The 16,840-nt window shown below is 41.9% G+C and overlaps 1 protein-coding gene across 4 annotated transcripts in view; it reads right to left on the bottom strand.

Moving 5' to 3' along the window:
• IQCK (IQ motif containing K) overlaps window positions 1-16,840 on the bottom strand; it is a 143,303-nt gene that overhangs the window by 86,112 nt on the left and 40,351 nt on the right. For all 4 annotated transcript variants that reach the window (XM_070460957.1, XM_070460958.1, XM_070460959.1 and 1 more), the window contains 2 exons: window positions 10,220-10,272; window positions 10,009-10,086 (listed from right to left, as the gene is read on the bottom strand). In XM_070460957.1, coding sequence (XP_070317058.1) covers window positions 10,009-10,086; window positions 10,220-10,272 — 131 coding nt within the window. The remainder of the gene's footprint in view (window positions 1-10,008; window positions 10,087-10,219; window positions 10,273-16,840) is intronic.

The raw sequence follows: 16,840 nt of genomic DNA, 5'->3' as shown, positions 1-16,840 counted from the left end.
ACGTCAGAGCTCAGACTGGAACCCAGAGGTGTCTGCCATGCTGCCTCATGCAGGCTCCCCGAGCTTGTCCCCAAAGAGCCACAAAGAAACAACAGGAAGAAGGAGAGGAAGCCAACTGTGTGCCCCAGGGAAAGGGCCACCCAGGCGACACGTTTCCCGTGAGAGGGAGGCACTCAGCATGTCCTGAGTTCAGGAAACAGCTCTCTTTCCTTCCTGTTTGAAGACGAAAGTTAACATAAAGAGCAAAAAAAAAAAAAAAGATTAATTATCAGGATACTCTGGCCTTTAGAATTACTGAGACAGAAATCTTCTATAAGACAAAATGAATCTAAAGGATGCTTTCCTTTCAACAGGGCATGACAACAAATTTCTGCCAGGCTACCATCTAACTATGATCTTTGGTGCAGAATGGGTGCCATTTCCTGTGCCGCCCTGAAGGCATGAGCGTTTTGGGTCCCACAAAACGCTGACGCTCAGCACAGACCATCATACAAACGCTGATGCTTGTCCTCAAACGGCACAGTGACTCTCTGTTTTCATCTCGGCTTTTGGTCATAAGATACCTTTCACTGACCTGAAAGTACTGAGGATTTTTCTTTTCTTTTATCCAACAGTAGAACTTAGCTGAAAAGACATTTTGCCCAAAGCAAACTTTTCTTTTCTCTTCTATAACATAATCTTTGTTTCATTGAAGGTCTCAGTTTTAATGATGTTTTTCATGAGCCTTTTCCCCAGGGACACAGGGCCAGAGAGGCAGCAGTGTGCTTTTTGTTCCTTGTATTTATTTAGTGATTTATTTGTGCAAGCAAACTGGACTAATACTTTTTGGTCAAAATAAAAAGCTAAATGTTTCCTGTTCTTAGTATGATAGCAAATAATTTCACTGTTTCTTATGGGTTGGTTAAGTCAGGACTACATCCAACAAAAGAGGACAGCACTGGGTTCACAAACAGGAGCAAGGAAAACAGGAGAAAGAAGTAATCTGCCACTGCTGAGAGGTGGGGATGAAGACCCCCCTCCTCAGGCTGATTGGAACAAGCGCGGATTGTTTTATTTCTCCAAACTATCACTCCTTTCCCTATAAGAGAATCGTGCATCCCTGCTCTTCCATTCACCTGTGGTATTTCCCTGAAGTGGGTGGTGTCAACTTCCTGTAACACTGATATTGAGCTTTCTCACGGGCCCTGTACTGAACGATAAAGTGTGAGCAGCAGTAATAATGGCCTGGGTTGCTCGTTGCCCTTCTCCCTCTGCCGTGGGACTGAGGAAGGTGCTGTTCCTCCTTCCTGGGCCCCAGAATGAAAAGAGGCTTGGAGCAGGGCCCAAGAGGACACACAGCCAAGAAAACTGGGTGAAGAATAAATCTTTGTTGTTATAAGGTATTGCGATGTAAGGGTTGTTTGTCACTGCAGCAAAATCTAGAAAGAGCTGACTAATACGGAATACAAGAGGGTAGCTGGGTAAATATCATGTAGGAGAACATATAAGGGCTCTTTCATGTGCAAGTATCATAACCCTTATTCATAGTGGCTTAAGCAAAAACAGAAAAAAGAGGGGGGGGAGTATTTACCTTCAAAAAGGAAAAGAAAAAAGGTATTTATTAATTCACTTTACTAATAGGGGTAGAGTTGGCTTCAGATGAGGTCAGAGAGGTTTAAAACAATACCGTAGGGACTCAGACTCTGGCCGCCTCTCAGTTCTGCTGTTACCCCTGACACAGTCTCTTTAGATAATCGCCCTCAGCTGCTCAAGGCTTATAACAAAGTTCTAAGTCTAGAGGAAAAGACAGAAAAGTTTTCCTGGTTGCTTCTTGAAAAATCTTGGAGTTGTCTCTGGGGTTGTCTCTCATTTAACCATGGTGGTCAGGGGAATTCACTGCTCTGGTCACATACTGGGTCACAAACTCAGCCCAGAGCCAGAGGTGGAGTCAGTTCACTTTGTGCTTGAACTGAGAAGGGGAGAGGGACCATCCTTCCAAACACACAGGGTGTACTGTGACCAAAAGAAGGGGGAATTCAGTGCAGGGCTGGAAAAAACAGATATGTCTAAAACAACAGCAAGAAAATGGAATGAAATGAAATAGAATAGATACGCTTTCCTTTTGCAATTCTTTTTAGTTCTTAATGTAACTCTGTAGACAATATGAAAACTACAAAATAATGTAGAGGGGAAAACAAAAGCCACAGTTTTGCCATTTGGAGTGAAACATCCCTTTGAAAGAATTTAGATCTAGAGTTCTTTAATTCTGTGATGCTCCTTGACTTAAAATGTTCCCTTTCACTGTATAGTTTAACAGATATGTATAGATTATATATTGTAAAACTTCATTATTTGTTTAAACCTAAGAATATTTAAAGGGTGGTCAATGTTTATTATAAAACAGCTACATAAAAGTGCAGATCTTAAAGCAAAGAGTCATGGAAAAGAAATGAGTAGCTGAAAAGAGATGGGCAGAGTGAAGAGTGTGTTAAATTATTTGGACCTATGGGACAAGGACCCATCATTTATGTGATAAGCAATAGGCAGCTGCCGGTCCGCCGGTGACAAATGATCGTGACTTCCCAGATGTGATCTGACAATACGACGATGTCGAGCCTCAAAGACAGCTGGACTTGGGAGAATTTATTTTAAGAAGAACATTAAAAAAAATCCAAACTCATATTTTAGATGGCTCCCTTGGCTGGTAATTAAGACTATTTGAGGCAATAAATGCTAGGACACATAATATATACAAAGGAGCAGCATCTGACACAGGAGCTGACTCTAAAATGATCACATAAGATGAAAATCACGCTTAGCCAAAATTTACCCTTGGCACACCTTAAATTACCCACATAAAGACACAGCATCTTTCCAGTGGTCTCAGGTAGCCTGTGTTTTCCATCTTAGTACTGATCGTTAAGTACCAGGTGATAGGCAGAAAGGCGGAGTAATTAGTCATGCTCCAGCAAGCACTGACTCTGGAGCCAGGCAGCCTGGGTCCGAATCCTACGCCTGCTATTTCCTAGCTTGCGACCTTGGGAAGTAACTCACATCGCTGAGCCTCAGCTTTTTCTCTGACATTCTAGCTGTTGCTGGCACAGTTAGAACCCATGGGCTCACCAGTGTTTCCTTACATATGTCACCCTCCCGTAGAGCTGTTTTGAGGCCTTGCTCTGTGAGGAGAGGTGAGAAGATTAAGAACGAGGGTGGTTCCTCCATTCTTTTCTTCTTTTTGTTTTAATGACTTCAAAAATGAAATGTTCCAAATAGCTATAATTTATAAAAGGCTGGCCAACCTGTTATCAGTCTTTGCATAAGTATGAAATAAACTGTTATTTCTGTTTTATTTGTAACTGCAACCTAGTCTAGGCTAACTTGATTAACACAGTGGGTAAACAATAGTTCCCACTTTGTAGGGTTGTCATGGGAGTTAAATTAGGTAATATTTATAAACTGTTCAGAATAGTACCTGAGTCAACAGCGGGGCTTCCCTGGTGGCTCAGAGAGTAAAGAAACTGTCTGCAAAGCAAGAGACTCGGGTTTGACCCTCAGGTGAGGAAGATGCCCTGGAGAAGGGAATGGCTACCCACTCCAGTGTTCTTGCCTGGAAAATTCCATGGACATTGGAGCCTGGTGGGCTACAGTCCATGGGGCACAAAGAGTCTGACACGACTAAGCACACACATAAACACTATATAAATGCTTGGTTGGTAGGTAGGTAGATTATGGAGGCAGACAGACAGACACAGAAGGATGCAGTTGCCTTACAGGCTGCTCATATGGTAATTGTCACATAAAACTTAAGACAACTAAGAACAGAGCTAAGTCCCATGTCCCATTTTATGCTTCATCTCCAGAGTACAATGCAGGGGAAATTGCCTGCATTTAAAAAAAAATCTTGTGTTTCTCTCTTTCTCTCCCTCTCCCTCTCTCTCCTTCCCTCAAGAGCACACTGAATTAGCAGAAATAAGTCCACATACATTGCAATCCCAACTGTGCATAAAATCTGTCTGTCCATGAAGACAAAGGACCATGTTAGTCTGTGTCATGCTTCCATGACACATAGCAGGCATGCAGTAAATGGTATCCATCCAATTTATGAACATGCTTGCTTCATGATCTTAGAGCACAATTAAGCATATAATAAATATTAGCTGAACAGATAAGCAAATAAATTAAAAACAACTCCCTTCAAATAACTGAAATGTACCCATTCATATATGTCATTAGTGGGGAAAGATGTATTTCCTTAATAGCTGGCACCAGAATTTCTCTTAGGTAAGGAACTAGCTTTGTTTAGATGAAAGACCATTTTACAGATGGGAAAACTGAGGCTCTGAAAGCTTAAGTCACGTGTGCTGAGTCACATGGCTGGAAATGGTAGAGCACGGTTTAGTATGCAGAACTGTGATTCCAGAGCCCAGGGTCCCAACCCCTACATGGCACTATCTCCACTTTGACTTCCAGAACATTATTACTCCACCCTTGACAGCTCCTGGATTTCACATGCATCATTGTCTTCAACCCACCCCACAAGTCTCTCAGATACTTCATTATTCATACTGATGACAGCTCTGACACCAAGGCCTCCAGGCCATGTGATTCCATGACCCCCATCTTCCTGTGTGACAGTCACCCAACAGAACGGTCACATCTTAGAATGGGTCGTCCCTGAAGACCGTCACATCTCAACTTCCCAAATTCCTGACCTGATCGTAACCTTCTCTGTCCTTTCATCTTTCCCACCCACTCACTTCTATGTATATTGTTTGTCGCCACTGCATGAGACTATGACTTGGGTTATTGGTGTCCATCAAAACAGGGCTCAGCAAACTAGAACCCAGGGGCCAAATGTGGCCCAGCACTTTTGTAAACAGAGTTGTGTTGGAACACAGCCAAGCCCCTGTGTCACATGTCTACGGCGGCTTTCAGGCTACGACTCTGGAGTTGAGCTGTCGCAAGAGACCCTATGATGTGGCCTGCAAAGCCTAAAAGATTTACTATGCTGACCTGACCTAGAAAGTCATTTCCGTGTTCCCCAGGAGCCATGTTTTTAGGGCAAGCCCACAGCTCTGATTATATTAATCCTCCTCCTTGTCACTGGGAAAATTGGATTTGGCACTGGAGGGCCGCAGGGAGGGAGAATGAGGCTGCGGTAAGGGAACTGGCTGGTGAGCTGTGTCTGTTCGGGCCTCCTCACACCGTGAGGCTTCTCACTCGGGCTCACACTTGTCACTCTCCTGCTCCCCGACCCCAGGGCCATTTTCCTTCCATGTAACTCGAGCCTCTCGTCATAATCATGTGAAAACTTAGTCTCCTCTGCCATCACTCCGGCCATCTCTAGTGGAGAAAAGCTCACAGCCTTCCCGGTTCACTGCCAGTCAATAGATGCCTCCTTGACACAGCCCGTCCGCTATTCAATCAGCTGCTCACAAGGAGCTTTGAAGCATCTTGTTATTTCTCTTCCTTTTAGTGTTTTATTATCAAACATCTCAGATATAAAAAGTAGGCAGAGGGGCTTCCTCGGTGGTCCAGCAGTTGGGACTGCTCTGTTCCCAGTGTGGGTTTCATCCCTGGTTGAGAAACTAGGATCTCACATACCACACAGTGAGGCCAAATAAATAAATATATTTAAAGTTGGCAGGAAAAAAAATGAACCCAGGTCACCATTCAGACTTAATTATATTCTTCTCCATTTCAGTCACTCAATGTAACTTCCCCCAGCTTTATCCATTGACATCATAAGGTTATATATTTCATTCATAACTTCCTAAGTATTTCAGCATGTTTCTCTAAAAAGTAAACTTTTTAATCATGACTATGAAATCATTGTGTGTAACAATTCTCTATATCATCAATTATTTATTAAGTATTCAAATTTCCAACTGGCTCCTAATTTTTCTTTCTAATTTGTTTCTTTGAATCAGGGTTCAAATAAGATTCATTGAAATTTCTAAAACTGTATGGACCCTACCATTCCCATTTTAGTGCTTCCAAGTTGGTTACTTCCGATGTGAACACGTCATGTAGTGTTCTTCCTCTTTCTGAAAATTGATTGTTAAACATTAACACAATTCAGAAAATATGGTACTTCATGAGAAAACTGTTAAGATGCTATTCTTAGAGAAGTTAACAATGTTTTCCCATCCCTAAGATCCTGTAGGCAAACAAAATTTGCAGCCCCAAAATGCCTCTTTTGCCATAAACAATCAAGGCCCAGAAGGCTCAGGAAGAAACTTCGACCTTCCTCCTAACTGCTGAAAGAATTTAGATAGAGGGCCTGTGCCTGGAATAGTTATCACCAGAGAAGTCTGCAGAGAATGTGGGTGAGGTGTGGTAGGGAAACGTAGAGATCAGAGGTCATTCTCTGTCCCATTGTCTCTGTAGGGCTGCTGCAACATTTATTTACCAAACATTTGCTTTTCCAGCTTCGTGTCAATTGCCTTCCTCCCCTTTGAAGTCCCAGATCCCTACCCTTAACATCTTTTGTCTTTAGCTGAAGACAGTATTTAAGGTGAGGTTCTCAGCCATTTTAGTAAGTTACTCAGTTCTCTTAGGTCTCTCCCGTGAACACATGTTATGAAATTTTTGTCTGATTTCCTTCTGATAATCTGTCTCCTGTCAATTTAATTCTTACACCAACGAGAACCTAGAAAGGTAGGGGGAAATTTCTCCCTCCCCAACAATCCTCTGGGCCTAGTCTAGACCTTTTGCTATATTAGCTTTGCCAGTCTTCAATCCTGAGTCTTCCCAACCATCTGTTTCCTCCACCCGCTTTCCAGGATTGCAGAGGGTTGCTGGAAATAATCTCCTAAACATGCTGCTATATGCATCACAAATTCAGGCCATCAGCTGGGCCATCCCTATTTATCCTAGTTGGTTCCCTATCAATTTCACCATAGCAGCTGCTGCCGTCTCCTCTCCGCAACCACAAGCCTCAGAACTTGCCTGGGCCTCCCTCTCAGCAGATGTCTTCACATCCACACGAACGACCAGGACAGTACCGACCATGAACTTTCTCAGCTTTTCTCTCTTCCCCCCTCAGATTTCCTCTCACTGTTCCCTCTGGATTCAATCACAAGTTTTCAGCCAAGGGGGTCCCTTCTGTCTCCCCACATCCCACATTTGGCAGCATACGGAGACAGACTGCAGGGGGCGCTACTATGCCATGAAACATGCTACTGTGTACAGGCCACCCCTGCCCTCAGCAAAGAAGAATTGCCCAGTGCTAAATGCCAACAGGGCTGCCCAGGTGGCTCAGAGATAAAGAATCTGCCTGGCAATGCAGGAGATGCAGGTTCCATCCCTGGGCTGGGAAGATCCCTTGGAGTAGGAAATGGCAACCCACTCCAGTACTCTTGCCTGGAGAATCCCACAGACAGAGGAGCCTGGTGGCCCACAGAGTCGCAAAGAGTCCAACAGGATTGAGTGATTGAGCGCGCGTGCATACACACACACACACACACACACACGCGCGTGCGCGCGCGCAAATGTCCACAGCAACAACAATCAAATGTCAGTAGGGCCGAGGCTGGGGAAACCTGGATTAGAGATCATCTCCTACCTGACCTGGCTTTCTGCTCTCCCTGCTCACGAGCATTCTCAAGAAGGACGTAGCCTCTGAGGTCGACCTCTTCAAGACCACATCTGGGCACCAACCAGCTTGACCACTGGCCCCACCTGCCTGGTGCCAGGCCTGCTAGGGGGTGGAGTGGGTGGAGCATAGATGGTTTTGTACGTCTGCATTTCCCTTGAAGGCTTTGTTAACATCTGTTTTACAACACTCACTACAGAATCTGTAGCTGGTTGTAAACACATCTCTCTCACCCCGAGGGTCAGAACCGTATTTTATTCATCTCTGTTTCTGAACAGCACCAAGCTCTGCATTGCATTTGGGAGGTGTTCAATAAATATTTATTGCAGCAAACTAGATTAGTATCATTTAAATTTTTACCATGCTCTGGGAACCCCTTTGTAAAGCAGAGAACACATACCATTTAAATCAAGAGCTGTTATGTTTTTGCTCCTATGGAGTCCTGCTGATATACTTGCAATCGCTACTTTGCAGGATATTTATATGAGCTGCCAGCGGAAGTTAGCAACAATTTTAAATTTAGGTATTTGTACGGTAAATGACTAGGGATTTGAGAGAACTCATCTGGAGAAATTCTCTTATTTTTCAGATTCTTTGTCACTGGTTATTGCAAGTAAAAAAAGTTTCATTTTCAATTTGGAGAAAGATATAAAAAACCTTGTCTTAGAAAAACATATGCAAATCCTTCACTTACTGATCATTTATAGTCAACAAAGGCTTTTCATTTTCATAGTGGACTAAATTAGGTACAAGCTTAGAAGCTTAATAAGAAACAAGATCTTCTAATATCATCCTCCTTTCAATGTATAGTCTCAGATTTTTAAAAATTAGTAAATCCTCAAACTCTCAAATTTGAGAAAGTCAGTCAAGAATCTATTCAATTTAGCATTCCCCAGAAGGGCAGATTTAAGCAAAAGATGTGATATTTGAGGGCTAGGTGTCTAATTTCATGTTTCATATTCTGTTTGATATGGGATTTTACAAACCTTGCTTAATTTCCTGGTGCCTCAGTTTCCTGCCATTGTTCTTACAAAGGGCTGATGTGAAACATTTCCAAAGAATAGATTAAATATTATTCTCTCTAAATTGAGTAGTCGTTCTTCCACTTTTGGCTTAAAATTATGGATCACTACTTAAATGTCATCTTCCAAGTAAGGTCTTTCCTGACCACACGATATGAAATTAGGTCCCCCTCAGTACTCTATACTGCCTCTCTGCTTCATTTTTTCCTATAAGCACTTATTTATAGTGCGCTTATTTCTTTGCTTATCATCTATTATCCACCACCAGAATATAAGCTCCATTAAGGCATGAGTTTTAGCTGCTTTGTTCACCACTCTATCTCCAACACCTAGAATGATGTTTGGCACACAACAGGACTCAATAAACATGTATTGTATGAATGAACAAATAATGCAAATCTAGAAATGACATACACTATAAAGATATCAATGGCATGAATCAGATGTAATTAAATAAACATGCTAGATCTCAAAATGTATTTTAGTCAAATAAAAGCAAGTTGCAGGATAATGCATAAATTTTCTCATCTGCAAAACAGGGCTGGTAATAGCATTGTTATAAGGATCAAGTTAGTTCATTGGCATTAAATGCTGAGACCAGTCATACAGCACTCAATAAACGTTAGTTGTCATCATTACTAGGGCTTCCCTGGTGGCTCAGATAGCAAAAAAAATCTGCCTGCAATGCAAGAGCCCTGGGTTCGATCCCTGGGTTGGGAATATCCCCTGAATATCCCACTCCAGTACTTTGGCCTGCAGAATTCCATGGACAGAGGAACTTTGCAGGTTACAATCCATGGGGTCTCAGAGTCGGACATGACTGAGCAACTAACACTTTCACTTCACACTTTTGTCATTATTGCTTTATCACTGATGATAAACATTTCCCATAAAGCAATACTACTAATTTTGTATGATATAATCTGTTTATACAGTTAAATAACTAATTTTAAGAACTACAGAGGGATGAAATATAGACCAACATTAATTCTGTGATAAGACTCAGATTAGAATGACGGTCAAATAGAGTGTTAACTTTATGTGTCATGTTCTAATATTTTAAATGTAGAACTGATGCATATAACTAAAAGCTAAAATTTAGAAAAGTTTGGTCATAAGACATAATGACCTTTGGGGCTAGGTGGAAAGGGAGACAAAATGGAAAGATTAATTACTTAGGATAAGAAATGTTTTAGATTTTCTATTTTATTTCTGAAGGGCTTCTTGAATAATCACTGCATGGATAGGATGCCCTTAGCTAAAATTAACCAGAGAAAAGACCCACATGTGTAACTGACCCGGGGTCCTGGATGGATTACATAAGTTAGTTCTCTTAGATTGGAGGAAACAATCATTAACACAATCTTAAAGTTAAGAATAAATTATTCAAAGCCTTGTGCCATTACTTACTGCAGTTTCAGCCACTCTTCCACAAATGGAATGGAGAAGAATTCTGTGAACGGCTCCCCTGTCCTCTTTGGATTTTGACTGGCCACAACACCATGTTTGATTGACAAGAAAACAATAAGCAAGAACTCAAGTCAATTATTGCTATTCTGCTGGCAAATTAACACTATTGAATTCTTAGGGTCACTGAATGTTGAAAGACTGAAAAACTTACTTGTATAACCATTCAGTCAGAAAGTCACAGGCAATGAATTTGGTTCTTTTCCTCTAAAGAGAGAATAAGAGAATTAAATTATATTCTTTGCCCACATATTTAAGTAGGACAAAGGAATAGGGGTTAATTTATTGCTTGTGTTAGATGAAATATGCATAAGTCCTTGATGAAGCTTATAAGTACATCAAGAAACAATAACTCAGGCAAAGTAAAGAATACTGATGACATTTCTCCAGTCATCTTGGGGTAAGCATCTTTTCTGACTATATTAGCCAGAACGAATAAAACACAAGGCACATAGTAGGAGCCTTATTACATGTATTTTGGACTTGCATCAGAAGGATTTATTTAAATCTAGACATTGTCTTGGAGTAAATATATTTATTGCTTTCCCCCATTCCACTCAAATCCTCAGAAGTCAGTACATCAGGTCCGGGTGCCATTGGCCAGTACATTGACCCTGCCTTGCTGCCCACCTAATAGGCCCTCTCCACTTCATCCTTACTACCAGAAGCCTAGTAACAATCAGTCCAGGGGGAAAACTACATTTCCCCGCCTCCCATGAAGCTCCAATACTTTGGCCACCTGATGTGAAGAGCTGACTCACTGGGAAAGACCCTGATGCTGGAAAAGATTGATGGCAAGAGGAGAAAGGGGAGACAGAGGATGAGAGGACTGGATGGCATCACTGACTCAATGGACATGAGTTTCAGCAAACTCAGGGAGACAGTGAAGGACAGGGAAGTCTGGCGTGCTGCAGTTCATGGGGTCAGAGAGTCAGACAACAGAACAACAATAGCATGTAGCAAGGGACAGCCATAAGACATAGTTCTGCTATTTGAGACGAAAATTGACATGCCCCATAGATTTCTGAAACAATGCTACTTTCCCAATTTCTACTGCTCGCTTCCTTAAAGTTTCCTTCCATGTCTTTCCATCTGGAACACAGATGTGGGGCTGGAAGCAAAGCAGCACTTACCAGCCAAGAGGCCCAAAACAGGAGATTAGAAAGAACCTGGGCCTCTGATGACTTCCTTAAGTCAATGTACCAGCTTGCAGCTGACCTACTCTGGATATCTTGATAAGTAAAGAAAAATCAACCTCATTTGGATTATTGCCACTGTTCTTGATTTTTCATAACATGCACCTCAATGTGGTTCCTAGGTGATAGGTAGCTAACAATGCACAAGGGAAAGAACGTCCTGGAGTAACAGGGCTCAAGGCTCTCGGGACAGATTCAGGGTGGAGCACTGCTTACCCACTGCTTGCCTATGGTTTTTCCAGTGGTCATGTACGGATGTGAGAGTTGGACTATAAAGAAAGCTGAGCACAGAAGAATTGATGCTTTTGAACTGTGGTGTTGGAGAAGACTCTTGAGAGTCCCTTGGACTGCAAGGAGCTCCAACCAGTCCATCCTAAAGGAGATCAGTCCTGGGTGTTCATTGGAAGGACTGATGCTGACGCTGAAACTCCAATACTTTGGCCACCTGATGTGAAGAGCTGACTCATTGAAAGAGACCCTGATGCTGGGAAAGATTGAGGGCAGGAGGAGAAGGGGACGACAGAGGATGAGATGGTTGGATGGCATTGCCAACACAATGGACATGGGTTTGGGTGGACTCTGGGAGTTGGTGATGGACAGGGAGGCCTGGCGTGCTGCGGTTCTTGGGGTCACAAAGAGTCGGACATGACTGAGCGACTGAACTGGACTGCTTGCCCTGCCTCCTAGTCCCATTTAAAATGTCCTATAACCCAAAGAGAACTGCTTAATCCCTTTTAGAAGACTATTGTGGAAACTGGGAGATAGAAGGCCCATCTGCTTCTCCTTTAAATAGCAGGGGCTGAGACCCAGTTGTTGGTTACCATGTGAAGAGGTCCTTTCAAAGAGTGAAGGCAAGACAGACTCTGATGGAAATTCTCTCTTCACCCTCCCAGGTGCATCCTTCTCCACCTCGCTCTGTGCCTTACGAAGCTGATTTTATGGTTCGTATCAACGAGGCTTGTTTACTCTCTTGTTGGGTCCAGTCACTGGAGATACCAGCAAGAAATCCAAGAGAGGAAAAACAGAAAGGCAGGGGGTAATGAGGTGAACTGTGTCTCCTCCCCCCCGCCCCCCCCCACCCACCCTCTGCCCCATATTCATATATTGAAGTCCTAACCTCCAACACTTAAGAACATGACCTTGTTTCGAAACTGGATCAGTAAAAATAAAATTAGTTAAGCCCTGCCATTCCTGAAGGGCACAACAAGTCTAATGAGAGTGAACAAATCTGGGGTTTTATTAGTAAGGAAGAAGAATAGACCACCAATGGCAGATCTCTAATGACACCATACCAGACCCTTGATCCAACTATGCCTGAAGCCTTTCATATGCCAATATATTCCCCCTTTCCTACTCTGCCAGTTTGTTTTGTTTATAGCTTCCAACAGAAAGAGTTTTAACTAATTTCTTAACTAATTCCTTTCTTCTCCCATTGGCTAACTCCATTTGTCTTTCAAGATGCCTCCTGGAAGCCTTTCTGAGCATTCTTAGCCTATTCAGTTTAGAGTAAGCTCTCCTCTCCCCGCCACCATTGGTTCTGTGTGACCCTCTGTTATAGCAACTCAGATGTGACTGTAACATAACTGCTAGCCCACATGTCCAACTCCTCTACCAAACTATAAACTCTGAGGACAGGGCATGTGTCTTCTTTTTCTTTATCTTCCCAGTGCTTAACTGAGTATCTGGCACAGAGCAAGTGATCAATGACTGGTGAGTAAGTGAATGAATGCATTCCCCATTCAATTCAAGCAAAAAATCAAGAAAAAACTTCTGTACAAGAATTCTGACATTTATAAGTAGGCATTGCTAATAAATTCTAGACAATTCCTCTTCACTTTCTTCTTCTAATATTTTATTTATTAGGAGAAATATTTTTCTTCTGTTCCCCCCCACCACCCTTTACTTTGAAATAGCCAAATTAGCTTTATAAGCTTAGATAAGGTTTAAAATATTGCTGTGTAATTGATTCTCATCAAAAAGGGAAGTGCTACTTAAGATTTTTCACTGAAAGCTTTACTACAGCTGTTAGTAAATAAAATATAGAGGTGCCTGAGTTGCTGGAGATTCTGCAGTCTTTTACCTCACTGCTGATAGACTTTTATTAAAAAATTGAAACACTGAAGGCCACAGTAATAAAATTAAATGCACTAGACCATGTAATAGGGTTTTCTAAGTTTGCACTGCAAGAGTAGGATTCCCTTTGAAAAGCTATCTTTCATCAAAATAAGAAAATACTTGTACAACAATGCAAATATGTATCTAGCATGAATTGCCATCTAATAATTAAAACAATCCAGCAATTGTAGGATGGCAGTGTCTCTCCCTCTCTCCCTACAAAAGACTCTTTGTTCCCTTGGCATTTAGTGCACCGTTTGGTGGTAAAGATTCTTTCTATGAAGGGAATGCAGCTTGACTTACTCCATTAAAAAGACTTAAAATAGCCAAATGGTCTGATGTATGAAGGTCATGCAGACAGATTTAATCATTTTGATGCAAAGAAATAAAATGGAAGAAATTGTGTTTTCCTTCTGTCCTGGGCAAGTGTGGACGTGCTGTGCATACTCAGACACATGGAACAGTGGGGATATTGTTCAGCCGTTGTTTAGTTTAAAAATTATCTTCAGGGAGCTGAAAGGGAGAAGGGAAAGCAAATGAAAAGTTGTGGTGAGTGAAGAGATAAGAGAGGAAGTAATAGAGAGAAAAATTAAAGAGTGAGATTAAGACAGTATGGGCACCCAGGGTTAATGTAATGTAGACAATACACCGAGTTCATGATTGTTAAAGGGTAAAAAAAATGTCCAAGTTTGGGCAAGCAGGGTGATCAGTTAAGGCAACCTTATACAAAGTTAAAAAACAATTTTTTGAAAAAAGTCCAGAATTAAAAGGAAAAAGACTTAAGTGTCAAGGGATAAGACATCATCACACCATCATGAACCTGCAAGTTACTTTGTTGTGCATCCAAGAAAACAAGACAGATGGAAAATGGGATGAGTTGATGGACTGATGTACAGATAGTGATGAAGCAAACAAAGCAAAGTGGTAACCATGAAATCTAGGTGGTAAACACCCGGGTGTTTACTCTGAAATTCTTCTAATTCTTCTATATGCCGGAAAAAATTGAGGGGAGGGGCAATGGGGGAGGAGAACAAATCATAAAAGACTCAAACCCCAAAGAGAAAAAGGCAGAAATCAGACCGTATTTTGTACCAGTTTTTATGCTGGATACACATATAGGAGACAGACTAGAGGATTGAAGATGGGGACGAGGAACAACTCGCATTAGAAAGTCACTGACTCTCTTCCAGTAATCAATGCAATTTCACTCCACCAAGGTCAAGAGAATAGGCTGTGAGGTCACTGAAGCATAGCTGGCTATAGCATTGTGCTGAGGCTCTTTGGGTTTGCAAGAGAGAGAAAGATGCTTGGGTTACCTTGGTTACTGGGCTTTGTCACACAAAAAAAAGAAAACCTATTTTATTTATTTATTTTAGATACTGATATTTCTTTTTAAATTTTTATTTATTTATTTTTGGCTTGTTGGGTTTTCATTGCTTTGGGAGGGCCTTCCCTAGTTGCCGTGAGTGGGGGCTACTCTTCATTGGGGTGCACGGGCTTCTCATTGTGGTGGATTCTCTTGTTGAAGCTCGTGGGCCCTAGAGCGTGGGCTCAGTAGTTGTGGCACATGAGCTAAGTTGTTCCTATGTATGTGGAATCTTTCCAGACCAGGGATAGAACCTGAGTCCTCTGCATTAGCAGGTGGATTCTTATCTACTGTGCCACTGGGGAAGTCCTAGGCTTAAAAAAAAAAATCAGTTTAGGCTGGAAAAAACACCCCTCAAATCTGAGAAGCTTGTAACATTGATGGTTTCTCACTTGTGTTACACAAACAACGAACATTTCCACCAGCTGTGGCTCTCTGCTCCATGTGGTCTTTGCTCTGGGCTTCAGGCTGACAGCAGTCTTTCTCTAAGATGTTGCTGATTGTCATGGCAAATGAAACAAATATGATGAACTATGCTTTGACCCTTAAAACACGTTTGAAATGACATAAGCATTCATTCCACTGATCAAAGCAGTGATGTCAAGATCCCCTAAGGGAGTTGTTCAGTCACTCGGTCTTGTCTGACTCTTTGCGACCCCATGGACTGCAGCACACCAGGCTTCCCTGTCTTCATTATCCCCTGGAATTTGCTCAAACTCATGTCCATTGAGTTGATGATGCCATCCAACCATCTCATCCTCTGTCATCCCCTTCTCCTCCCGCCTTCAATCTTTCCCAGCATCAGGGTCTTTTCCAATGAGTCGGCTCTTTGCATCAGGTGGCCAAAGTATTGCAGCTTCAGTTTTAGCATCTGTCCTTCCAGTGACTGTTCAGGGTTGATTTCCTTTAGGATTGACAGGTTTGAACTCCTTATTGTCCAAGGGACTCTCAAGAGTTCCTTTTTGACTGTGGCTTCTTCTTCAACTTGCTGCTGCTTTTTCTGCTGCTCTCTCCCAACTGGGTCTTTCTCCTCCTTTCTCTGCTTCAGGGTCTGCTGACTTATGGATTTTTAAGCTTTCTCCTCTTCTCTGGTGTCTCTTCCCTTCTACCCACACTGTCAGCTGCCCTTTCTCTCTTTGTCTGACATCCTCACTCCCAAGCCTGGAGAATCTCATTGGACTGGTTAGACACTACCAAGGATGGATCATCCCTGCTGGGCAGAGCAATGTCAGGCCATTTCAATGCCACTTGCCAGCCCTGAATGGCTGCCCAGATGGCCTGGCACTTGCTCTTGGCTCATTCGTTTGTGGCCAGAGTGATGGGGATGTGGACGAAGTAGTGGCAAGGGGCTGCAGTTGAGGCTGCGGGCATGGTACCTACTTAGAATGTCTCACATAGATATTCTCCACAAGAATCTTCCAGATATCTGAGACCCTCTCCAAACATGACAAAACTGAACAGTAATTATAATCCTAGAAATGCACACACGTGAACTATAACCAGCTGCCAAAATGCTTATCACAGCAAACTTCAAACAGGGGTTCGTTGTTTCTCCCATTGCATTAGAATTTCATTAGCAAAAAATAATACTTCTCAAAAGAAGTTAAAATTATATACTTGTAACACAAAATATTGACCAAGACTTCCAGCACAGGCCATGTGGTCATTTCTAAAAGTGTTTTAGATTTTAAAATTTAGTAACACTAAAATAATTCTACCACACCTTTCCTGCAAGAATCTATTTTTTCCACTGCTTAGAAATTTGTTTTCAAACAAAAGCTGATGGTACGTCTAATTTCCCTTATTAGTCAAGGCCAGGAAATGGAATTTCTTCCTTCAATGACCAGAGTCCTTGCACTTTTTAAAAAGATATTCAGGTATTTTATTTAAAAAATGCTAGAATAAATGACTATTATATAAGCAAGGAATATAAAAAGAAAAAAAAGGTTTTGTTTTACTGAATTATTCATAGTAACAAATTTTAATGTCATGAGATCATCAGAGAACTTATCAGGAGTTAGAAATAGTTTCCTGATACCAACAATTGTTTACAATTCTCTTCACCGTAATGGAATTTGATGAGTAACCAAAAGCCAAA

The sequence above is a fragment of the Odocoileus virginianus genome, chromosome 33 (genome assembly GCF_023699985.2).
Source record: "Odocoileus virginianus isolate 20LAN1187 ecotype Illinois chromosome 33, Ovbor_1.2, whole genome shotgun sequence".
Lineage (NCBI taxonomy): Eukaryota > Metazoa > Chordata > Mammalia > Artiodactyla > Cervidae > Odocoileus > Odocoileus virginianus.
The sequence above is the reverse complement of the archived record's forward strand: the minus strand, read 5'-3'. Positions and strand labels throughout refer to the sequence as shown.